At 36.5% G+C, this 26,128-nt stretch overlaps 4 protein-coding genes and 1 pseudogene across 6 annotated transcripts; 3 read left to right on the plus strand and 2 right to left on the minus strand.

Moving 5' to 3' along the window:
• The first annotated feature begins 25 nt into the window (after window positions 1-25).
• LOC113075395 (cytochrome b-c1 complex subunit 8-like) lies at window positions 26-1,544 on the plus strand. Its single transcript, XM_026248115.1, has 3 exons — window positions 26-153; window positions 1,016-1,187; window positions 1,323-1,544. The coding sequence occupies exons 2-3, from the start codon at window positions 1,034-1,036 to the stop codon at window positions 1,415-1,417; spliced, it is 249 nt and encodes an 82-aa protein (XP_026103900.1). The 5' UTR covers window positions 26-153; window positions 1,016-1,033; the 3' UTR covers window positions 1,418-1,544.
• Window positions 1,545-2,329: 785 nt separating this feature from the next.
• LOC113075392 (glutathione reductase, mitochondrial-like) lies at window positions 2,330-10,872 on the plus strand. 3 transcript variants are annotated; one of them, XM_026248110.1, is made up of 14 exons: window positions 2,330-2,557; window positions 2,947-3,100; window positions 3,321-3,347; window positions 3,459-3,547; window positions 5,095-5,164; window positions 5,522-5,669; window positions 5,838-5,892; window positions 5,977-6,076; window positions 6,164-6,250; window positions 6,342-6,509; window positions 8,126-8,237; window positions 8,742-8,873; window positions 9,975-10,108; window positions 10,242-10,872. In XM_026248110.1, exons 2-14 carry the CDS (start codon window positions 2,963-2,965, stop codon window positions 10,389-10,391), a joined length of 1,410 nt encoding a protein of 469 aa, XP_026103895.1. In that variant the 5' UTR covers window positions 2,330-2,557; window positions 2,947-2,962; the 3' UTR covers window positions 10,392-10,872. The 3 variants fall into 3 exon arrangements, with proteins under 3 accessions (XP_026103895.1, XP_026103894.1, XP_026103896.1); XM_026248109.1 differs by lacking the exon at window positions 2,330-2,557 and having other exon boundaries at window positions 2,839-3,100; XM_026248111.1 differs by lacking the exon at window positions 2,330-2,557 and having other exon boundaries at window positions 2,953-3,092.
• Window positions 10,873-11,789: 917 nt separating this feature from the next.
• LOC113075397 (heterogeneous nuclear ribonucleoprotein A0-like) lies at window positions 11,790-13,200 on the minus strand. Its single transcript, XM_026248117.1, has one exon. It carries the CDS (start codon window positions 13,134-13,136, stop codon window positions 12,249-12,251), a length of 888 nt encoding a protein of 295 aa, XP_026103902.1. The 5' UTR covers window positions 13,137-13,200; the 3' UTR covers window positions 11,790-12,248.
• Window positions 13,201-15,543: 2,343 nt separating this feature from the next.
• On the minus strand, window positions 15,544-17,659 carry LOC113075396 (heterogeneous nuclear ribonucleoprotein A0-like). The gene has a single exon (XM_026248116.1). The coding sequence runs from the start codon at window positions 17,584-17,586 to the stop codon at window positions 16,657-16,659; it is 930 nt and encodes a 309-aa protein (XP_026103901.1). The 5' UTR covers window positions 17,587-17,659; the 3' UTR covers window positions 15,544-16,656.
• Window positions 17,660-19,422: 1,763 nt separating this feature from the next.
• On the plus strand, window positions 19,423-25,758 carry LOC113075404 (protein Spindly-like; annotated as a pseudogene).
• The last annotated feature ends 370 nt before the right edge of the window (window positions 25,759-26,128 follow it).

Consider the following 26,128-nt stretch of genomic DNA (forward strand, 5'->3'; position numbering starts at 1 on the left):
GCTGACCTTCACGTGTCTCGATATCCAGGAAACTGTACAGCGGCGCGCCAATGAGAAAACATGAATCCAAGAGAAAACGGATGTGACATCAGGTTTCACCCGGAAGTGGTTAGAATCCACACAGCGCTACAAGGGTGTTAAAAGAGCAGTGAGGTTGGTGAGCTGAAAATCTTTTCGTTTTTTGTCTTGTATTTTTATCTTTGTTGAGGTAAAAATGTTGACGTTATCTTAATTTAGCCATTGCATGTATGTTTGTGCAGTATAAATGTATGTGTAAACATAAACAGTACGAAAGAGATCAATGTCAAGCAAGGTCTTACAGAAAGCTGCTAGCCTAGCCACGGGACGTGAGAAATAAAACAGAATTTATCTGTTCTGCTTTATTAATCTATGCTGTTCCCACTTACTGAATTGAATGGACGTTTCTATGTAACTTTTGATATTTTACACTCTTATAGTCTAACCATAAGCCAGGATTTGTTAATGTAACTTACAGCAGCTAAATGTTGTTGCAATTCATGTATTTTAATTAATTCAATTATTGAATGGATCCAACAAAGAATCAACCATACTAATTATTATAATAGATACTTTATACTGTTTTTGGATCAATATTTTAGAGGATAAAAATAAACTTTGGTTGTAAATCAACTGTAATTAATTTGCTTATATTTTGAATGTATGAAATATAATATTTTGTTCAATTTCATGATATTATACTTGTTGGTGTTAATTAGTATGTCTGTGTATTGCTATAAAATGTTAATGTAACATATTTGATAACGTAATCCAAAATATAGTAAAACCAGTAATATTGTTATGTGTTGTTAAAATAAGAAATAAACAATTTAATTTATTATTGTACTTTATTAAAAACGTATACAGCCGATTTTAATGTTCAAATATAAAATTTCTTTACATTTATTGATTGAGTTACTGACAGTAAAATGTTACTGTTGTCTAATGTTTTATTTAAAACATTACTAAAGTGAAACTTGAATTAAATTTCTTTCAGGTCAGCTTTCTTGGCATAATGGGTCGTCACTTCGGAGATTTGGCCAAGATAAGGCATGTGATCACCTACAGTATTTCTCCCTTTGAGCAGAGGGCTTTCCCCAACTACTTTTCTAAGGGAATCCCAAATGTGTGGAGACGATTCACAACATCTGTATTCAAGGTTGCACCACGTAAGTCATCTCTGTCTGAAAAAAAAACTACAAATTTTTTTTTTTATATATATATAATTTTTTTTTATAGCTATGAATTGAAGCAGATATTGTGTATGACTAACCTTTTCTACAAACCTGTATCTCTATTTACAGCCATGGTTCTGATGTACCTGACCTACACATGGGGCAATCGTGTTCATGAACAGAGCAAAAGAAAGAATCTTGCAGACTATGAAAATGACCAGTGATATCACTCAGCTGAAGATCCTTGTGTAACAAAAGAAAATATTTAAGTAGAAAAAAGAAAAGAAAAAGGATTTCTGACTTGTTGCCACTTTGATTCAGTTTAATAAAGTACCTTAATATGACACATCACTCAGATTTATTCTCTCATTTGTAGCGGTCATCATAAATATTAGAAATACAAGTGTCTTCTGGCTTCTTGTTTTGCTTCTACTAGTGGATACCATGGTACTTGTAAAGGCAAGTTTTGTGTTCTTTTCTTGAGAAAAAAAGAACTTGAGAAAAGTGAGATTTCTTTTTTTTTTGGTGAACTGATGAGTTTTTGTACATGATAATATATAGCTAAACACTACTATGAGCAAGACTGCTATCTGCCATGTAAAGACTTCTCACGTTTAACAAATTGGGTGTTCAAGCCTTTCAATGTGAATGATCAGTGCCAGTACAGAAAGCTCTCCCTCCCTCCTTTACTCTCTTTGATTCATCAGATGTCTTCCGGTAAAGGTTTTTATAAAGCTTAAACATTCTCATTATTGGCATAAGGAACCACAAACTGTAAATACATGCATTCAAATACATGGTTATGTTTTCTGGATGTGCCCATTAAAAGAGTTAACAGTACACACGATTGTTCAAATGTTTATGCTCGGTAAGATTTTTTTACATTTCTGAAAGAAGTCTCATACTCGGCAATACTGCATTTGTTTTATCAAAACCACAGTGAAATATTTTTTTCTTCTATTTAAATATATTTTTAAAAGTAATTTATTCCTGTGCTGGCAAAGCTGGTTTTCAGCAGTATACTAATTTCTATCCCTTCCAGCGTATTAATATAATGCCGCCTCTGTCATGTGTTTTCTGTTCAGTCTGTATAAAAACAGGTTCAGCAGCGTAGTACGTTGAAACGCGCATGCGCATTTTAGCTCAGCGTCTAGTGGCTTTCATTCTGATTTCAGCAATCAGTTTACACCGACACAATCCGTTATGAACACCACCGTATGAATACGAAGATGGGCAGGAGATACGCCTAACGTGTTTAGAACTCAGCACCTCCAAGTAGCCACACTTAATTTGTTATATGTAATGTTTACAATGTAATGCACAAGGCTTTCCGCTACGTTAGATGTAACGGCTGCACTTCATCGGTGAGTTTCTCAGTGTTTGGTGAATTCACCTGTAATGTCTTTTTGCGAAATATTTCCTATTATCAAATAAAGCAGACTGTTGTCTGTTTAAACATGGTTAGGCGCAAAGTGAGTTCAAATTAAGGTCAGCACCCGGGATGTTTAGGGATGGGATTGATAGTGAAGGACATTAATAAACATCGGTAACTGATGACTATTGTCCAAACTTGCTTCTGGGATTTACATACTATTGTGTGAATTCACAATGACTAAGCACAAGCTTTCACGTCCCTCCCATTAGTTCAACTAGTGCGTCGGACGGGGTGTTGGCTTATGGAGATATTAAACCCGCTGGCTCGACTGGTAGCGTCTTTTCTTATTCTTGGACGTTCGCTGTCATCTTCTCGTAGACTCTTCGTTCGCAGCATGGCATCTGAATCCGTAACGCGCTTTGATTTCCTGGTGATTGGCGGAGGATCCGGGGGGCTGGCCGGCGCGCGGAGGGCGGCTGAACTCGGTGCCACTGCAGCCGTGATCGAAAGTCACAAACTCGGAGGTACCTGCGTGAGTAAAGATCATCCTGCTCCTGCAAACCCACATTCCCCTTAGAGCAATGTAGATTGTGTTCTTTAGACGAGTTATATACAGTAATTGGCCACTGCATTAGTCACATGAACAGAGGTGCTTTGGCAAGTGTCGTGTTTAATGCAACACCAGCACCTGTGCATTTTTGTCTGGTGATATTATTGACTTGGTGTGTTAAACAACTTCTCTTCTGGTGCAGGTGAATGTCGGTTGTGTTCCTAAAAAGGTAATTCACCCCCCCCCCCCCCACACACACACACACTAAATTGGTTATGTGCATAATGTGAGTTGTGTTGCCATAAATGCTCATAAAGTTTTTCATTTTGCATGCTTCCAGGTTATGTGGAACACATCCACCCATGCAGAGTATCTCCATGATCATGAAGACTATGGATTTGAGGGAGCAAAAGCACATTTCAACTGGCAGTAAGTAAGATCACACTTTCTTGGGGGTTTTCTTCTGAGTTGTTTGGTTTTGTGTATAATGTTGAGTGTGTGGGATTATGGCAAGCCATTGCAACATTAAGTATTCTATTAAAATAAACAAATTATTAAATAAAAATAGCATTTTATAGCATTAATTAGTATCTTTTTTTATTGCTAGTATATTTATTAGTATAACTACTATAATTTAATAGTGACTAGAATATAGACTAGAATATATCTCTGCTATTGCAGATGTTGGTTCATTAGATAATATTCTTGATTCTGATAGTAACTAGTACTTTTCATATAACCAAGCCAATTTGACTGCTCAATTTTTAAGTTAGCAGCCATTTATAACTTATGTTATTATTTATTATTAAATCTGATTCTAAATCATTGAATGTTTTTCCATTTTAAAACAATCAATGTTTGTGAATACCACAAAATCTAAACAAAATGGGGGGGAAAAATATTCTACATTAATTATTTTATTATTTATTTCCAAATTTCGTTCACATCAAAATGTTAATAGTTTAGTTATAAACACATTGAAGATAAGCAGACTGGCTGCCAATTCATGAACCAATCAGTGTCCGTTTTCAGAGCATATAAGCCCTGATCACGTGAGGCATGCCGTTTCTGGATCACGCTATTCCGTAGTTTATTAAAAGGTGATTAAATCTGAACGTGTCGCATGTCCATATTGCACCAAGATGCGACACTTCACTCCCTTGGGTCCGCAGCAACACATCGGCCTTGCATGACGTCATTTGGATGAATGGTTCTCGATATAATGATAAATGCAAACAGACAGACACATACACAGAGATTCCTGACTTTATTAGAGAGAAGAATATGTCCTGCCACTCCCTCCGAAGCTTTGAATATTCGGTGTTGATTACTACCGAAGCTTTGAATATTCTGTGTTGATTACTACCAAAACTTCGAAGCTCAACAAAAGGTATTCGTGCCAGCCCTACTACAGATACACATTGAAAACAAAGTATTCAAAATTTTACATATCAACTATTCACTTCTAACTAGCATGTATTTTTATTACCTATTCTATAATATGTTACATATTTCAAGTACCTATTCTACCAGAAATTATCCCAGTGAATAATCATAATTAAAAAGAAGTACCAGTTCTTTTTCTACTAGAAGTTAGTTTATAGTAATTAAAAGTGAGTAATGGTAACATCGGTAAAGATACAGGGATACATGTAATAACAGCTTGCCATAGAGTTTATTGTTTCTGTTAGGAGATGTGGTAGTTTTTTTTTACAGAAAGGACTTTTTTACTCTTGTGACAGTTGAGGATAGTCATGTTCCCACAGGCTCTTTCAGAATTTGTTTTTCTTCCCTTTTGTGGCATATAATATCAGTACTGCTTTAAGCTTTGTCAGGCACAAAGGCACGAGGTGGAATAGTTTGCATGACTAGACGTGTGTTTATGCTGTAGAGAGTTCAGCTACCAGGATTTCAGTGATATGATAAAGCTAAATTAAAATTAACAGAGGTCACTCTTTGGGTATGTGTATTTTCAGACTCATTAAACGCAAAAGGGATGCTTACGTTAGTCGCCTGAATCAGATTTACCGGAACAACCTTGACAAGGTAGGTTGCAATAAGTTACATTTAAATCAGCAAATTAAATATGAAGTGAGAAGTAATTTGTAAAAAAATCTTTTATACCAAAATGTGATTTATTATTATTTTTTTTTGAAATAATGAATTACATTTTCTTGATCTTTATAGTACCAGTTCTACATTGTACTATGAAAGCTTTACATAGAAATTTTAAAAGCATGAAAAACGAAAACGTCATATTTAATTGTCAGAAGCAGTGTGGAGAAATTAGCACCAGAAGCATGTTGCTAACTGATTATACTAACTGGACCTCGAGGGAACAATTAAATAGCATAATGAAAATGCATAATAGGACCTTTAAAAGTGGTTTATGGCTGTACACAGGGCAAAATTGAGTCCATTCATGGATATGCAAGGTTCACAGATGATCCTGAACCTACTGTTGAAGTTAATGGAAAGAAATTCACAGCTCCTCATATCTTGATTGCCACTGGCGGCCACCCATCCATTGTCAGTGAGGAGGATGTTCCAGGTGATCTTATGTTTGTTCATTACAACAACAATTATTATTTTTTTTTTTTTTTACCTCATTCTGCTTTACTTTTCAGTGCACTTGTATTAATGTGATTTTGTACTTTTTTTCATCACTTCTTTGACAGCATCTGCTTAAAACATCTTGTAAATTTCAATGTTATTGCAGGAGCCAGTTTAGGCATTACCAGTGATGGATTCTTTGAACTTGAGTCTTGCCCTAAGTAAGTGATTAATTGCTGATTTTTACTTATATTATTGTGTTTTCTTAGCTTATCCTAAAATAACCGACCACTGTATCCATCTAGACGTAGTGTCATAGTTGGGGCAGGATATATTGCTGTGGAAATGGCTGGTATCCTTTCCACTCTTGGGTCCAAAACGTCCATCATCATACGACAAGGAGGGGTAAGAACCCTGTTTATTGTCACCTGGCTATATGCTACTGTCATATATATCCCAAAGTAAGCAATGTCTGTGTTCTTTCTTTTCAAGGTACTGAGGAACTTTGATGCCTTGATAAGCTCAAATTGCACCAAAGAATTGCAAAATCATGGTATTGACTTACGGAAAAATAGTCAGGTAACTAGTAGTGAGTAATATTATGTAGCTGGCATACCACCCCCCCCCACCACACCTTTTTATCAGCATATCCAATATTCTGTTTTCACAGGTTAAGTCAGTGCAGAAGACTGATAAAGGCCTTTCTGTTAAGCTGGTGACAAGAGATCCTGATGACAAAGATGCACAAGAGAAGTGCGACACCATCCTTGAGGTGGACTGTCTGCTCTGGGCTATTGGCAGGGAACCCAACACCGCTGGCCTCAATCTCAGTTCAATAGTAAAAATTAATTTCAATTTGATTAATATAATTATTTTTATGATTAATATCAGCATTAGTAATATGATTGGTAAAATATTGTTGGTAAAAAAATAATAATAATATTAATAAACCTAAGAAGCTTTAAGAAATATTACAGGATTATGAATTAAAAGGGGTCATATGATGTTTCTAAAAATAACATTATTTTGTGTATTGAAATGTGTTTCTGTGTTTTAAGGTAAAAAATAACATTTTTCAAAGACTGTTTAAAAACTATTGTTTCTCCTCTTTACCCTGCCTTTCTGAAATCCGCAATTTTTTACAAGGCTCATCGGTCTGAAAAGCGAGGTGTGCTCTGATTGGCCAGCTATCCAGTGCTTTGCAATTGTCGATTGCCTCAGTCGTGTGATGGAAATGTTACGCCCCTCACCATACTGTGATGCGTGTCCTGGTCATAACACCGGCACTACAAGACAAATGCAGTAAAACCCATTAAAAAAAGAGACATCCAGTGGGGACATAATTATGTATTATAATGATTTATACTGTGTTTTTACGAGTTGCGTTGCATCACATCGCGCAAACATAAAACCATTTCCGCATTTGTGGTCGGAGAAACGACAAACAGCAAGCTCTACTCTTCAGAAGCAGTTCTCAATTTTAGTCCTCGCACCCCCCTATTTTGCATGTCTCTCTTTGTTAATACATGTAATTCAGATAATCAGCTCGTTAGAAGTGAGCTCTGTGCATGAACTGTGTTCCCATTGACATGGTCCTTCCTTACACTGTTCATTGCTCACTACTCCCTGGAAAATCTGTTTAAGTTTATCATTATCTCACTTCGGAACATTAATTCACAGATTTGCGCTGTGCAACATCTTCACACACAGTGTCCCATCATATACCTCTGTAAATAAATACAATTGAAATTCAGATCTCGCACACTTCAATGCACTTTTAATGGAAAATATACGTTTGTTTCAAACTGGAATCATGGCGGAATATCCTTTGATGTCCACTTTGCAGGGCACTTACATTTGAATTGAACAAACGTCCGAAGCATAAGAGAAACATAAAAAATGTGCAGAGCAGGGGGCCGTGTGGACTGGGAATTGAGAACCACTGCTTGCTCAAAACTAGAGTTTGAATCATCAGTGCTAAATCCTTTAAATATGTAAACGTACATACAGACTGTGAGTCAGAACAGCCGGCATTTCAGTCTTCTCTCCCAGGATCAGGAAACAATCCTCCATAAAATGTGCTGCACACATCTGAATATTTGTTGTTCAAGCATAACTAGATGTTTATGTGCCTAGAAAGGTTGGGAGATTTAGACAACTCTTTACCCCTTTTGCACAGAAAAATTTAAGTATGCTTTAAAAAAAAAAAAAAAGCTGTACATTTCTGCTTTTAAAACTCTCTGTAATGCATTGTCACATTGTGTACACCATTTTTGCCTTTTACAAACTGAGGGATCATGGAAACATGCCACAGATGCTGTTCATGAAGTTCAACTGAAAACAGAATATTGTTTTAAACTGCAGAAGCTACACAGATACTAATGCATGTGTTCTGTTCACAGTGTATCAGTTGGTGATAAAGTAAGAATAACAGTTGGATGTATTGCTATCCAGGGTGTGAAGCTTGATGAAAGGGGACATATCGTGGTGGATGAGTTCCAGAACACCACTCGTGCAGGTGTCTATGCAGTTGGGGATGTTTGCGGGAGAGCTCTTCTTACACCTGGTATGACTTCAGGATCACATCCTTATGGAGAATTTGCTCTTACATGCATTAAAATCTTCTGGGTGTTTTGGTTGAATCCATCAAATAAAACAGCAAATTTTTACACACTGTACTCTTTTTTTGGCATAATATCCAATAAGCACACATTCAGTAAGAGATTTGGTCTTAAAACTATTAATTAAATGTAAAGGATCATGATGCGTTGTGCAATTCAAATTTCATGTGATTCAGTTTGTTTATGTAAATAACACCTTTCACATTGTGTTTAAAACAACAGACGATCCCCACATGAGGAAGTTGATTTTGTGCAGTTTCATTTTTATTTTTTGTTACTCTAGCGACATCAACTGGTCAGAGTAAATTGGACATGCTTACCATTTGTCACACTTTTTTAATTACATAATAGTTTATCAACCATTTAATGTGAATGTATATTCTGTTTTGTTTTTTAGTTTTTTTTTCTCATAAGCTGTTGTTGTTTCCTGTTTTTGTTTGTATGGATAGTTGCTATTGCTGCTGGCAGAAAGCTTGCTCACCGGCTGTTTGAGGGCAAAGCAGACTCCAAAATCGATTATAATAATATCCCTACTGTTGTGTTCAGCCACCCACCTATTGGCACAGTGGGACTAACTGAAGGTGAGCTTATGTATGAATTATGCTTCCTTACAATATCTTGAAGATCAGACTCCATGTGTAGCATTATTATTTTAGTATAATTTATATTATTTTAGTACCTTCATATTATGTATTAATCTTTTAGTTTGATTGCCATTTTGATTGTACTTTTGTTTTTTGATTTTGTACTTATTTTTTTTTTCTATATCCATCTGATATTGTTTTTTACTTTCTATATTGATTTTTTTTTTTCAGCTTCAACATAAACACTATTTCAGTTGCCAAGGAAACATTTCTAATTTACATTTACCGTTTTCAGATATGTTTTCTCCGTACAGAAATTTGGCTACAACGGGGTCCACATCTATCTGTCTGTCTATCTAGCTCTATCAAGCTCTTCCCCATATTTACTTTATTTTCCATAGTATATATGCATTGGCACATGGAATTGCAGACAAAAACATTTTAGATTAAAATATCCTAGATGCCATTTTGATGATAAAATAATAATTCAATAAGTTCTTATGTAAGATAATAAGGGACAGATTTACAAACCTTTGTTTGGCTTTTAAAAAAACTACCGTCAGGATTTACTTTAGACATGCTGACAAAGCATTAGAGATGAAAAAGTGTGGACCTAAGTATTTCTGCATATGCTGATTATTGCATATGCTTTTGAAGGTGTTTCCCTTTCAGATGCAGAATTTATGGGAGGAGAGTATTTAAATAAATCATGGTGATTGAGAAAGGTTTGCAGTGGTCAGTTTACTTATGTTTGTGCCATGACGGTATTTAACACCTAAAAAAAGCCATTTTAACCCATTGTGAACCTGTGTTGTAAGTAGATTACATAGAGATCTCACTGTTTATTATGTAATTGATCTGGCTGTATCTGTATCCTTTAATTTGTGAATTGTCATTCTATCACCGTCAAAACTTTACACTCCACTCAGCGCTTTTATGGGATTGTGGACACTTATCTGCTTATCTTTAGTAAATTTGGCCCCAAGACTTTATGGAACATGTCCTAAAGTCTGTTCAGTAAACAGAATGACTGACAACTTAACAAATAGTTTGAGCTACCCTTACAAAATATATATTAAAAAATGTCATGTTTTGCAGATGAAGCGATCAAGACCTGGGGAAAGGAGAGTGTGAAGGTTTATACCACTTCTTTCACCCCCATGTATTATGCCATCACCACTCGAAAGAGTCAGTGCATCATGAAGTTGGTTTGTGCTGGCAAAAATGAGAAGGTGAGGTCCTAATCAGTCCATCGATCATAAATTAGCATAAAATATCAAGAAGTATCTGGAGTCATATTTAATTTTATATAAACAGTTTGCTGTTACATTTAAGTCATTTTCAATGAGTCACTTTTCTTTTTAGGTGGTTGGTCTCCATATGCAGGGTTTTGGCTGTGATGAGATGCTTCAGGGTTTTGCTGTGGCCGTGAACATGGGAGCTACTAAAGAAGACTTTGACAGAACCATTGCCATCCACCCGACGTCCGCAGAGGAGCTAGTAACACTGCGCTAATCAGGTGTTCATATCCCTACATGACAGCTCCGTTCCAATCTAATCTAAACAAAACAAAATGTATTTGACTCTTCTCCCAACATTAATATTTTGTGATGACAAGTATATATTTGGTTTGTTATATCTCTGGGTTCATGTATTATTGCCAGTGATAAAGAACGACACATTACAACCCTTAATTAGGCTGTTTATCTCTCGTACATTGTATTGTTGTACCCCACCACTGCGATTTTTCTCTGGTATTATTTGATTGGAACAGGGTCAGATAAAAACTTATAAAAAGATTTATGATACCTAAAAGTAAAATGAAAAATGTTTATAGTCAAACACTGTTGCCCTTACCTTTACATTTTTGGAAAGTTGGATTCAGAGTTGCTTTCAATAGTGCTTACAAAATGTATGTAAAATAAAACTGTGGATATGCACAGGTAAGCACTTGTGCATAGACCATGTCTACATTTATAAAATACATTTGTCTTTGTGTGGTTGATCTTTTCTTTATTTCTGTACTGACATCAATATTCTTTTAATAAACTTTTCATAAAAATTTATATTGACATAATTTGTCAATTCTTCAAAGGCTTAAAATGAGTTGCATTTAAAATAGGCTAGTGAATAGGCTAAAGTGAAGTTAAAGCATCTCTTTAGATTAATTAATTTGCAAAGATATGGAGCATTTGACACGATTACAAAATTGTAGTGTTGTTTGCAAATATTTTCCTGCTTAACATTTACTAAACTGCTATTATTTTACATAGTTTCACTCAAATTATCAAGGAATTTCAGAATCACTTTTAATCTGCATCTTCAGCTATAGGGTTTAATAAAATGAGATTGAGGATTTATATCAATGTTTGGCTGTCAGCTAAACTTGGTTTCGAAATACCATCTTTTGAGATGCAAAAATACAACTGATATTCTAAAAGGCATTAGGAGAAAATGGTGACCATTTTGAGAAAACATTTCATTTGTAAAATAGTTCTCATTCACATAGCCAACATAACACACTGAAAAGCTCATATGTTAACCTACCTAATTGTGTGCTTGTCTACACTACCAAAAGTCTGGGATTGGCAAGACTTTTGAAAGAGGTCTCATACTCAACATGGCTGCAAATAAATAAAAATATTGTGAGAATTCAGACCCACTGTTCTAATAAAATAATTTGGTTAATTCGGAGTAAAAAATCAAGGTTTATGACAGAAAAAAGGGTTTCCTTGATGACTGCATGTCGATTAAATTTTCCCCACACATTACAGACTTACATATAGTTAAAATAAAAACACACACACACACAACCTGTTTGCCCAAGAGCTATAAACACAGCTCAAAACCTCAAGAAGACACATTTAAAAATGATAAACGTCAAGAATTGGACACAAAAAGGACCAGACAAAATTTATGAAAGATCTCTTTTAATGGTTAAAAGGCTTGAATGGCCACTGCTGGGTCAAAATTAAATACTTAAAAACAGTTTTACAATAGGTACAGTGGAATACCAATAAAACAAAAATTAAGTTACATTTTAAAAACATGAAGTGAAACAATGAGCTGCTTAAATTTCTTTACCCCTGAGTATCATCTCAAACAATTGCCAGGCAATAAACCTAGAACAAAATCAAACAGAAGCCTACATGATGTTTTACCAGGCTTGACTTGCTTAAACATGACCACTTCGACCTAAACAAAGGAAAACAATGCGATGTATGTCTGCCTGGTACTGGTGATGGCACAGAACAACTCATTTAAACCCAATACCAAACATTTCGTTTTGAAAGTCCAGTGTCCAAATAGTTCGCGAAAGAATAAAAAAAAATAAAAAGTTGACGCACAGCTTAAAGAGTCACATTAGTGCTTCTAATATCCACCATAGCCACCTCTTCCAAAGCCGCCACCACCACCGCCGCGTGGGTAGGGCCCACTGCTCCTGCTGGAATAGCCGGCTTTCACAGCACCATAACCTGAAGCCTGCTGTCCATAACCCTCGCCGAAATCACTGTAGCCATTCCCGTTGCCGTAGCCACCGCTCATCTGGTCACTATAGCCTCCTCCGTAGCTACTTTGGTTTTCGTAATTGCCATCATTACCGTATGCGCCGTTCTGATAGCCGTAGTCACCATAGTAACCACCTCCTCCTCTTCCCCCGCCGCCGTAGCCGCTTCCCCGGCCCATTCCTCGGCCTCCTCTGCCGCCACGACCGCCGGCACCTTGCATCTCTTGCTTGGTGAGCGCCTTCTTTACCTCCACTTTGTGTCCGCTGATCACGTGGAACTTCATCACGACGGCTTTATCGGCGGAGTCGTTATCTTCAAAATAAACGAAACCGAAACCTCGCTTTTTCCCGGTGTCTTTGTCGGTGATGACCTGAGCCTTCTCGAGCGTACCGAACTGGGAGAAATACTCTTGGAGGTGTTCGTCATCAATGTCGTCTCTCAGTCCCCCAACAAATATTTTCTTGACCTTGGCTAGTGCCTCTGGTTTCCCTGCGTCTTCCCGTGCCACCGCTCGCTTCAGATCCACGTTGTTGCCGTCTACGACATGAGGCCTAGCAGCCATGGCGGCATCCGCTTCCTCGACGCTCGAGTACGTAACAAAGCCGAAACACCGAGAGCGCTGCAGCGGCTGGTTCATCACCACGACGCAGTCGGTCAGCTGTCCATACTGTTCAAAATGTGCCCGCAAGCCTTCGTCGGTCGTTTGGACGTTAAGGCCTCCAACAAACAGTTTACAAAGCTGGTTCGTCATTTTCTTACAATGGACGTACTGAGATCACATGCAACGGAAGGAAGAACTCAATGTGTTTGAAACGCGGGGGCGGTTCCTTTTGTGTGCGTCAACACATACGTAGTGAACTCTGATTGGCTGCAAAGTAAAGCACTTAAATCAAACCCAGAGTCGTTAAGAAACAGTTGCGACCATACTGTACAAAAAGGTTGCGACACCATAGGGACTGAGGAATGCGGAAGTATAGCAGCCAATAGTTCGAGTATTGAAGCCCATTCATTTCTTAAGCACACTTGCCGAAAAGTTAAGAAAATTACAGCAGTTATAGCAATTTAACGCATTAGTTTACCTCTAGGAATTCTGACCAGTAGTTATATTCTATAAAGAATAATTTTAAATTATAATAAATATCATTTCTAGTTAATGTTTACATTTAATCATTTAGCAGACGCTTTTATCCAAAGCGACTTACAAATGAGGACAATGGAAGCAATCAAAAACAACAAGAGAGCAATTATATACAAGTGCAATAACAAGTCTCAGTTAGCTTAAAAGCAGTACACATAGCAAGGGCTTTTAAATAATATAATAAATAAAAAGAAATAAATAAGATAGAATAGAAAAAGAATAGCGCAAGCTAGTGTTAGAGGTCTTTTTTAGGTTTTAGATAATATGCAGTTATGCTTTATTTGCAGTTTAGATAACATGAGAAACACCTTAATAATCATAACCAGATGCTAGTTGTCAGTATTTTTATGTTTTTAGCCTTTCTGCAATCTTTCTCTCCCTGTAGGAAGTTGAATGAGTTTCAGTGAAGGCTTCCCATTAAACGAATACAAGAGTTTCTCTGAATGCAGTTGGTTGCCTTGTTCTTTTTAGTAAAAAAAATAAAAAAACTTATTTTAAAGTCCGCATGAAATCAAAATTGACTTTATTTACTTTGCCAGCGTACATTGCAAGTCTTGATGTGATCAGTTCATCCGTGCAAATTAATCTGCTGAAAAAGTATCTTTAATAATCTTTAATAATTTTTAATCAAAATCTGAACATTCGCGTCAGCTCTGGAATGGATGACGTCAGTTTGACGCCTTGAGCAGAATATCCTTAAAAACACCCCTTCAATCGTAATGTTGCTATGATTAAGAGACAGAAGGGAGGAGCGCAAAAATAAATCCATGCCCTCTATTCAATATTCAGTTGAAAATGGAAATATGGCACTACACTGAAATAAAGTTTGCAGCAACTTCCAGTTCACGCAGACTTAAATTTTTAATTGGGTTAAATTCTGTATTTGCTGGCCTTCTTTAACACTCACTAATATTGACTTCTTACATAAATGTAAAATAAAAATATATAAAATAATAATGGGATGCAAGTAATCTTTTTTAAAATTCAACATAAAAAGCAAAACCTATAAAAATTAAGCGTTTGATAATGTCTTAAAATACACTGCAAAAAATAAAATAAGCTATCATGGCTTGTAAAACACTTTACAGCAACTACAGAAGAGCTAAATATATGTAGGCTATATTTAATAAACGGCCATATGCATCTAGTGATTAAACCTTGGCATTACATTTTCTCTATTTTAACCCTAAATATTACGTTAATTGCTATATTAATAATACGCATACTTAAAAAAGTATTAACGGTGTCTCTTCATCTCTCCCAGAAAAAAACGCGATTGTAAAAAAAACTAGTCAGTGTAGTGATCAATACACAATCAATGCACATGATGTGTTAAACATTAGAAATGGCTACAAATATAGTAAAACTGCAGTCTACATAAACCCATTAGGGAATAAAAAGATAAACAAAATAAAAGATTAAGTCCATTAACGATTTTTATAGTAAAATATACTTTGTTACACTCAGTATTATAGTATTTCTTTGTATGTATAAAATGAGGAAAGCAGAGGGCGTGGTTTGTTTTTCTACCGCGAACAGATTGAATGTAGTAAAGTAGGCGTTTCATTCAGAACGCACTGTCAACGTTCACGGCGCACACACACACACACAGTAATTTAAACTACATTTTTATTAAAAAGTATACAGAGACTTATAAAACACAAAAAAGATATTAAAAATCCCATGTCATGACCACTTCACTAATCCTTCATTATTAATCATAACTACTCTGTAGATCGTGGAGAACCAAACTCCATGGCCACAGTTGATGTGGGCAGAGTCCAGCATCCAAGGTCACCTGGGGAAGAAGGAAGAAAAGAACAGATTAGTCATGCAACAACAAAAAAAAAAAAAAAAAAAAAAAAAAAAAAAAAAAAAAAAGAAAAAAAAATTCCTTTAAATGGCAAATCAAGACAAGGTCCTAATAAGCCGCGGTGTAACAAACCTAACTTCAATCGCACCCGTTCATGTAAAGTCCTCTTGACTTATGGATGAAGACCACTTAAAAGACAACTTAAGGAATAAATATAATCTATTTATTAAAAATTGCAATACTTGACCAACACGTAGTGAAGACAGGTTGATTACATACCTAGATCGCAGGATGATATCCTAATGAGATATTTCAGTCCTATCACAATCGAACCCAGGTACTGAACAGGTTCCCTGTACAAACAAACTGCTACAGCTATTTTGAAGTACTGGAATAACTGAAAGAACACCTATATGTGGGAATCAAAAGTAAATAAACCATGAACACTATAAAGATATGCTTATATACCACTGAATATGGGGAATTGTTAATAATGCAACTACATGTGTAAGGCTTTTATTATTATCTCAGATGTAATGGAAACCACGTAGTTAATGTCTATCAGCCAAAACGCCGTCTGAAAGGATAATTAAGCTGTGAAACTTTTATTTAAAAAGTAACATACAATTGCATATCAATGTTAAACAATACTGGATTGATCTGATGACATAATATACAATACACAAGAGAATGTTGAAGTAAATGATGCTCATACAGCGTTGAATTGAACTCGATGAGTGGGGCTGGGTTTGTTTACAAAAGAGAAATGACGTAGGCTTTATCTATCCCATCATGATAAACTAGTTTGGAAAAACTCGTGCTGGGGTTAATACAGACGAACACAAACTCCAGAACTGCATGCGTTAATCCCCCATGACAATGCTAGGCAACAGTTTATATAGAAAACAGGTCTACTGAGAATGCATGTTGACAACAAATCGCCATTGTTGAACAAAACTGAATTTTAAAACAAATAGGTTACGAAAAATTCGCATCTTAAAAAAAAAAAAAAAAAAAAAAAAAAAAAAAAGGAAAAAAGAAAAGAAAACAACCAGGGCCAACGTTGCTGCATGGACTAAAACGTGGAAAATAAAGTGATATCCAATATATTTATATAACAGAACACGTCCTAAAACTAAAGCTGGTCGAGCAAGTCAGGTTTCTGGGAAGAGATCTTCTTCCTACCTGTGAAGAATTGAGGTCTTTAAGGTATGCTTTTCACAGTGTCCGCCATCTCTTGCATGGCCGGGTGAATGAGCCCAACGTGGAAACCGAGAGAGATACTAGGGGGACAGCTTTCCGAGTCTTTCCCAACCCGCTTTAGTAGCCTCCGTAGCCACCCCTGCCGTAACCAGCCCCGCCGCCACGGGAGTAAGGGGCTCCGCTTCTGCCGGCGTACGTGTTTCCACTCTTCATGGGCCCGTAGCCGGAGGACTGCTGGCCGTATCCGCTGCCAAAGTCACTGTAACCGTTACCACCTCCATAGCCTCCCATCTGTTCGCCGTAGCCTCCTCCGTAACCGCCCCCGTATCCTCCACCATAGCCTCCGCTTCCATAGCCACCACCGCCGTAGCCTCCATCACTGCCGCCGTAGCCTCCGCCATAGCCACCGCCGTAGCCTCCTCTCCCGCCACCGAAGCCATTTTGATTCCGCCCCATACCTCTTCCTCCTCCTCTCCCCCTGCCGCCCCGAGCTCCGCCGGCGGCCTGGATCTCTTGTTTCGTGAGTGCTTTCTTCACCTCCACTTTGTGTCCGTTGATCATGTGGAACTTGAGCACGACGGCTTTGTCGGCCGAGTCGTTATCTTCGAAGTGGACGAAGCCGAAGCCACGCTTCTTGCCGGTGTCTTTGTCTGTGATAACCTCGGATTTCTCGATCATACCGAACTGAGAGAAATAATCGGTGAGGGTTTGCTCCTCGATGTCTTCTTTTAGCCCCCCCACGAATATCTTCTTGACTTTGGCGAGAGCTTCGGGCTTCCCGGCGTCTTCCCGAGCCACGGCTCTCTTCAGCTCTACGGTTTTACCGTCTACCACATGTGGCCTGGCGGCCATTGCTGCATCAGCCTCTTCTGCGGAGGAGTAGGTTACGAAGCCGAAACAACGAGACCGCTGAAGTTGATCGTTTTGGACAACCACGCAGTCCGTCAGTGACCCGTATTGTTCAAAATGAGCACGGAGGCCATCGTTAGTTGTTTGGACGTTCAAGCCGCCAACGAAAAGTTTGCAAAGCTGCTCCATTCCTGACATACCGTGCTGGACCGCCGTAAAGACTCAACTGTTGAGAAAAGGCCTTTTTTTTAAAACGACTGTCGTCATGACGCAATGATCTCTACTGCAGTAAGACACGCCCCATCGATGGAAAAAAAGGCGGGCTCTTGGGACTTTGTGTGTCAAAAATTCATATGTCATTGAATTTTAGATTTTCTAACCTGTAAAATTAAATGTTTAATGTTAAAATTATTTCAAAATAAACTTTTAAAATATTTATATTTGTCTATGTCTTCTATAAAACAGCTTTTAGTATGCAGCAGCTGTGTAAAATTATTTTGACCATGTGTTATAGTCTCTTCACATAATGCTAACCACGGACATTTGTAAAAGCCCAAATTATTTTTTGAAGGGCCCCATGTTTAGAAAATGGCACATTCAACAACACTGACCTCTGAGAAAACAAATACAGATATCTGTCACTAGAGGTTCGGATGCATCAAAAAAAATGTGACAGGGATTTACTATGCATTTACATTTGACATTTCCTGGAGCATTTGTCGAACTCTTATTGACATTTTGCCCCAAGACCTGGTTGATTTCTAGCACTGACTAAATGTCATTTAAATATATAGTAGTCAGTGATGGCAACTTTATTTGTCTAAGAAAATGATGTTTTATTGATTATAGTAGTAACATAAAATAGTTAAACAAACCAAATCTGAATTTATTTCTTGTCATTTTTTATATTTTTCATGTAGGCTACAGGCCTAAATGCACACAAATACATAATATATATATATATATATATATTCCAGTCAATGTGAAAACGCAATGCAAAACTTGCTTGCAAAATAAAACAGTTTTTCTTTGAGGGGACAGATGCATGACCTTACCACTCAGCATGAGCAAAAGGAACTGATAGTCGAGATCTGCATAACAGATGAAGTGTCTGTAGACAACACTTTACAGATATTTGGTTACACCTTAATACTGATGGGTGGAGAAAATTTCTTTGTATGAGAGTGTTCTCACCTTTTAATATGCAAAACACAACCATCGTCTAAGTGTGGGATGAGAATTTCAAGCTGTTCATATTAACTTGCATATTTTTAATTGACCTAAAGAATTTAGATATGCAATATGACTAGGTTAACTGTCTGTAGGGACACTAAGGTACACCTATTTAATATTTTACAAATCTGCTAAGTGTTTGTGATCAGGCCGCCCGAGAGGGATGTTAATACTAGGTGTACACAGGGCCATTTTCAGTGCAAACTCAGTTTATTCAGAAACTGAAAGCCAATAAATTCAGAGCTGTTGACAACCTCCCCATCCCCTTGGATGTTGATTATTGATGTGTAACTCCATCAACCCCAATACTTTCTGAAGTTTAAAACAATCTTCTTCTTTTTCTCAATGTTCTATGGTTGATGTAATTATAAATACTTCATTCCCTTACATCCTTTTTATATTTTGTAGTGTTTGGTTATAACCAGTACGAGCACAGGGTGGCACCAGAGACGGGGTGTTTTGAAGGATTGGAAGCCTCGTGTTTTCTCGCGATACGTGATTGACGACTGCTGCAGAATTCAAACTAGTCGTTTGAGAGTTCCCGAACAAGAAAGCGATTGGAAGCAGTAGATTCTTCAGATATAGCATTGCTATCGCCAACTTTTTAATCTAAAGGTAAAAACATTTAAACATGTATTTTGTTGAGTAGTTGTCACTTAGACATTCCATTAAGAAAACCATGCTTATTATTACCAATGCCACGCGATGTTTTTGATCGAAGTTTGCACAGTTAGCTCAACTAATGTGTTTAACGCTATTATTGACCAAAACATTAGATTCTATCATATTTTACTCACCTTCATGTTATCCCAGACCTGTAAGTTATGACTTTCCTCAATAAAAAACTAAAGTAGAATCAGTGCTACTCTTTGGACTAATAAGACGCAATGAAAGTGAAGGCTGACAGATAGGGCTGGACTGGGGTTATTTTATTTAAACAAATACATTGTATATATACACACGCGCACTGCTGCTCAAAAGTTTGGGATAGGAAGATTTGTAATGTTTTTTTTTTTATTTTTTTATTTCTCTTCATGACCGTATTTATTTGATCAGAAATACAGAAAAAATACAGTAATCTTGTGAATTATTATGGCAATTTCAAATAATGGTCTTCTATTTGAATATAATGTAATTTATATTGTAATGTAATTCATTCCTGTGATGACAATGCTGGCATTTCATCAGCCATCCCTCAAGTCTTCAGTGTCATATGATTATTATTTTATTATTATTATTTTATTTTTGAGCCTGTGATACTTTTTTCAAGGTTCTTTGATGAATAAAAGTTAAAAAGAACAGCATTTAGGGATGTGTTAAATTGATTAAAAAAAAAAGACTATGAAAAAGACTAATCTTGTTATAAAGATTTTTTATTTTTTTATTTACTATTTTTTTATAAACACTGGTCTTTTTATCTTTATTTATCAAATAATCCTGAAAAATGTCACAGGTTCCAAAAGCATTTTAAGGATTTATAGTAAATCAGCATATTTTAATGATTTCCGATGGAGTAATGTTGATGAAAAATCAGCTTTGCCCCACAGAAATAAATTATATAATTAAATAGAAAACCATTATTTTTATAATGTGAAATTGTAAAATATATGATATTTTACAATGTTACCATTTTTTTTTTCTGTATTTCTGATCAAATAAATACAGCCATGATGAGCAAAAGAGACTACACAGATTAAAAGTTCTACTGATCTCAAATAGATACATATATGAGAGAAAAAGTCTACATATGCTTGTACATGGGTTAATAATCACATTTTCTCTCTCTCTCTGAATTCAGATGTCGATCTAGAGGATGAGATTAAAGTGTTGCGGCTGAAGGTGCAGGAAGGAGAAGAGACTCTTCAGAGGGCTGGACAGTATGGACTTCAACTCTTGGATGACAAAATGGATCTGCACAACAAATTGGAGGAACAACAAATCGAGATGTCCAATGTCATTGAGGTACCGATCCAGCACTGGTTTTCAGCGTTTGATCTCCACAGTATGATGACTGACAGTCCAGTCAATCAGTGTATGATTCCTTAAATATGCAAAATTCTCCAAAAACAGGTCCTGGAACAAGAGAAATACAAAGGGATGTTGAGCTAAAGGCCCGCATGCTGGAGAGCCTGCGATCAGAATTTGATCTCGTCAGAAACCGACAGAAACATAAAATGGAGCAGCAACAAACTCTGCTGGAGAGGAGCCATGCTCTTGAGCTCAGCGATTTAAAGAATAAGGTCAGCTTATATGCCCACTTTCCTGTTCAGAAATTTTATGTTTAGTTTTCAGTATAAAGCAGGAGTTGCCAGAGAATACATTCATCTTCCATGTTTTATCAGTTATCAGGTATATATCATTTTTTTTAATGTTCAAATAATTCTAACAATTGGAAATGAGTGTTTGGGAAACCTATTAGAAAACAATTTACATTTTTGCATTTGGTGATACCACTAGTAGCTAAAACTTGGGTTGCAGCATAATCTTATTTTCCTGAAAAAATGTTATCTCATCTCATCTGTGGTGCTGATTAAATGTCTTTGCAGTTGGAAAAAAACGAAGACAAATTTAGAGGAGGCTCAACTTGCTGAGAAGCAGATGAGACACAAGGTGGACCAGCAGTCTGAAGCACTGAACAGCAGAACTGAAGAACTTCGTGTCCTCACAGAACGTGCACATGAAACAATGTCCTCCGAGATCCTTGAGCTGCAAATGCAGAAGATGGATATGGAATCAGCAATGGTAGAGTACTTTCCAGTTTTTATTTTGAATGGAAGAAAGTGGTTTCAAAGAAATAATGAATGTCAGTGTGAAGGGCTGGGAAATATAGGCAAAAATATTCTCACAATCATATCGATATTTATCACAAAATTGATTTACCATTAATGGGGAAAGGAGAAGAAAATGCTATTGCTATGATAATTTATCCACAATTTAACTCCACATAGCTTCTTTTATTTTAGGGCCCCATGACATTTTTTTTATTTTCATCTAAATTTCGTTTTCCATTCTATTTTTTCCTGGATTCTGTTTTAAGGTTCAATACAAAATGTATCTTCAAAATTTTTTTTAATTATGAATTAATGCATCTTTAACAGTTTACCATAATCAATCTTTTAAAATGTAATGAAAACAATTTACAATAAAATATTTAGTTTTATGTTTACAAAAGTAATTGAATGAATAACTGTAATTTTTTTTTTTTTACCTAGGTTATATAATATTATTTAAAAATATTATCATTATTAATATTTTTCTCAAATTAAATTGTGAAAAGCTTGTGAATTGACGCTTCGCATCAGTTAATCCATGTTGAGTAAAAATGTCTAGAGCTTGTCATTGGTATTGACTTAAATTTTATTGTGACTGAATATGATAACGTTTTATCGCCCAGTGCTGTCAGTGTGCCCTTGGTGCTGAAGAGTGACCTTGTCTTGCAGGCGACTTTGGAGCAGGAGCTTCAGGAGGCACGATACAAAGAAGAGCAACTACATTTGGGCAACACCACCCTCCAGAGACAACTAGAGAGACTAACGGAGGAGAAGGAAGAGCGGGAGAGAGAGGCAGTGTCCTGCTACAATGCTTTGGAGGCATGTCTATAAGCATTTTCAAGTAAACATGTTTATGAAACAAAATATGAAACAAAAAGTCTCTTATGCTCACCAAGGCTACATTAATTTGATTTAAAAAAATACAGTAAAAAGTAATATTGTAAAATATTGTAACAACTGAAATAACTGTTTTGTATTTTAATATATTTTAAAATGTAGTTTATTCCTGTGACAGCAAAGTTTTCAGCTGCCATTATTTCAGTCTTCAGTGTCACGTTGTTTTTCATAACAATTTTTAGATACATTTTGGTCAATTTAATGCATTTGTGCAGATATAATTATTAATTTCTCTAAACATTTTTTGAATGGTATTGTATATTGAAAATTATGTCTTGCAGTGATAAGTAGAACGCATGGAATTCTGGGCACGAATTTGTCAAGCCTCTGAGAATCACTCTCAAGATCCCTGCTAAGAATTAGCCTTGCGTAGCAATGTATGGCATTTGGCATTTGACAGACATGTTAAACAACCAATCACAGTTCGTTCATTTCAGGGTCACGCTTCGGGGCGTGGAAATGTTCTCACAATAACAGACCGGTGTGTAAAACTCTCGGATGTATTTTTGCGTGCAATATGCATAAGACGTTCAGCCAAAGATCTGTGGGGGTGAAGTCAGAGGCTGAGACTAGCTAAGAATCAAATTAAGTGTAAAAAAAAAAAATTGGCTCAAAGCTGCTCTTAAAGTTAGTTATCAAGCTTCTCAGTCATGATTTAAGCAAAGTTTTGGACTAAATCTTAAGTGTCTGTCTTCGAGCTGATTCACAACACTTCGCTGTGCCACAAATTAGATTTTGATGACGAAATATGCATGGACCAATCACTGAATAGATTTCCTTATTTAATAATATTCTCAGATAAAATTCGCTTTAAATGGTTAAACTCCTTAATGGGAGTTTACATTCACAACTCATTGAAAATAAAGAATTTTGAAGAGAATACATTATGGTAAGGAAACAAAATCGTCATCACAACCTTCAATTTTGGTTAAAAATGAAAATTAGGCCATAATTTACTCACCCTTAAGTCATCCTAGGTGTATATGACTTTCTTCTTTCAGACAAATTCAGTCGGAGTTATATAAAAAATTTTCTTTATCTTTCAAGCTGTTTAATGCCACTCAGCGGGTGTTGCAGTTCATCAGTCCAAAGAAGTCAAATAGAAAGTATCTCACACGGCTCCGGGGGATTAACAAATGCCTCCTGTAGTGAATTGATGTGTTTTTGTAATTTTGTAATCGATGCAATTCATCACAAGCATCTGAGTGCTAAACTAAGTTCTCATTTACACAGGAGTTACAAAAACAGTCGGTTATGTCAGTGAAGGTAAACAGCTGGGAAAGAAATCCTATGTTTATATTAGATCTTTGTGGCAGGCAGCAATATACAGTAAATAAATCAATGAATCCTCTGCTCTCTTGTCTCCTCTGAGGCTGGGACTCCAAACAGTGTTCTGTGCTTGTCTGTGCAGCTAAAGTCAGAATGATTAGGATGTCTAGCTTAAACTTTCACCATGGCATTAGAACTGGTACCACCGTTGTCACTTGTGAAATCAGAATGACGGTGCCATGGGTGCAAACTTACAGATTAAGTTGCGGTAATATTATTATGAGACGCTTGCAGAAAAAGGCTTACCAAAACAAAGTTACTGGGTTAAGCTTTTTCACATTCATTGGTTGGTAGATGCACCGGGGACCTCATATAGCACTTAAAACCTGGAAGTGAGATTTTCGTGACGTCATCACCTTTAACATTTCTTATTCTGCTGTATGTAGAAAGCTTGTGAAGCCAACCAAGACCTTCAAATCCAGCTGGAACAGGTGTTGCAGCAGGCACAAGATCCAAACAGCAAAGGCAATTCTTTATTTTCTGAGGTACAGCATTAAGCATAATTTCTACTACTTGGCTATTTATGTCTGCCAAGAGTTTTCATTGTAACTAAAGCTTTATTTCAAGAGCAACTGAATAACGTTTTATAATACCAATGCAATACCTTTTTTTTTAATAACTAAAAACGTTTTTAATATTGGAAAGCTACTCAAATATTTCCACGGTAGTGCTTCATAATAAAACTGTATTTACTAAATGTTTTGAGAGGTTACACTTAAATTGCTTTTTTGCCATGACACAAAATATTTGGATTTGCACAGGTAGAGGACAAGAGAGCAGAGATGGAGCGGCAGCTGAAAAGCATGAAACGACAGCATGAGTCTCTACAAAAGCAGCATGCTCTCACCAAGTAAAAAAATAATAATTACACATTATCGTTTTCCTTGTGTGTGCTGTTTTAGATGCAGATAGCCACCCTTATGCAGCTCCAGGGCAACAGGGCTGACCCAGCACAGCTTGAGCGACTGCAATTCATGCTATCTGACAAAAACAATGAGATAGAAAGCTTGATGATGAAAGTAAGAGAGCTGGAGAAAGCGAAGGTGAGCTTAGCATATCACAGAGATGAAACATTTTTACAGTTTGAGAAATTAATACTATTAACTAATGCTAATGTGACTAAAACAAAGTCAAGCTTGAAGAACTAAAGATGAAATATACACCTAATGGTAATTTTTTTCCCCTCCATCTCTGAACCTTAGTTTTCTACATAAACCTGTTAATTGTGTAGAGTGCAACAGTCAGTTCCGTAAGAAAAAATCCCTTTCTCCAGAGAAAAATAGATTTTAACAATAACCTTTTAAATCTAAGTCTAAGACTGACTTTCTGTGATCTATTAGGATGTTAATCATTGGTATGATTCTGCAAAGAACTCTCCACCAATTTACAATCACGACAAGCAAATTACTAAAATAAAACTAGTAGCACTCATTTCCATGAAACATGAAACATTGCAAAAGTGGTAGTCAGTTAGCCTGTGCTGTCAAACTATATATACATATATATGTATATATATATATATACACACACACACACTTTTATTCCTCATTAAAAATGTTTATTACACGTTCTTGTTCTTTTGTCTGTAATTTTCTATTATTTTTTTCACTTCAAATCAAAGGTTGTAATGTGATTAGCTCAGCTGATATGGTTAGCAGCTTTGTGTCCTATAACTCCTTAAAACTTTGCATGGGAAAAATACAAATATTAGTACTTTGTGTATGCACTTTTTACAAATGTGGGCAAAATACTTTGGAACCAAGGCCACTGAAAAAGTGGGCAGGTACTATTGCACTCTATTGGATACTTGCTGTAATTCATCTTTGCGCTGCTATGATGTACTGTTAATAAATATACCATTGTTATGTATTCAGAGGTGAACAAAGCACAAGTACAGAAACGCCGCCGGGAGAAGTTTCCCGTAGCTGTTCCAGAGGAAGAATCAGCACCTAGCAAAGAGAAAATTGCAACCATGGACACTAGTGAAAATACTAGAGAAAAAACCCTTAGTCATCCCATTAAGAAGCTGGTTGTGATCCCCCTGCAGTCTGCACAACCCACAGAACTCAACCCTGTCATGTCCCGTGAAAACAAGTCTGTCCGAATCTCTGAGGATCCCCCAGTCTGCATTCCTGATGCGCCCAGGTCAGTGCCAACCTCTGCATGCCAGCCCTTCTCCTTTCTGCTGCGCTGTGTCAACTTTACAGTCTTTGCCATCTTCCTTTTCCTGGGTTTTATGAAGACACTCACTCCTCGACCGTCATTTCCCTCTCTACCGTTGCCTCTTAGGAACCCTGTAGCGCGAAGACATTTAATCCCATGAGATAATAGTTCATTGACTACACTTTAAGAACTGTTTAAGGACTGTTAATTCATTGTGAAATGTAGCCTGATATTTAAGGAATATAAATACATAGTTGTTAACCTATTGCACTTCAACTGTCAGACCTTTTTGACAGTTACATTAAAATTTAAATTTTTAAAGAATCAATCGATGTTGCAGTAGTAAT

This window comes from Carassius auratus, unplaced genomic scaffold (genome assembly GCF_003368295.1).
Source record: "Carassius auratus strain Wakin unplaced genomic scaffold, ASM336829v1 scaf_tig00017026, whole genome shotgun sequence".
NCBI lineage: Eukaryota > Metazoa > Chordata > Actinopteri > Cypriniformes > Cyprinidae > Carassius > Carassius auratus.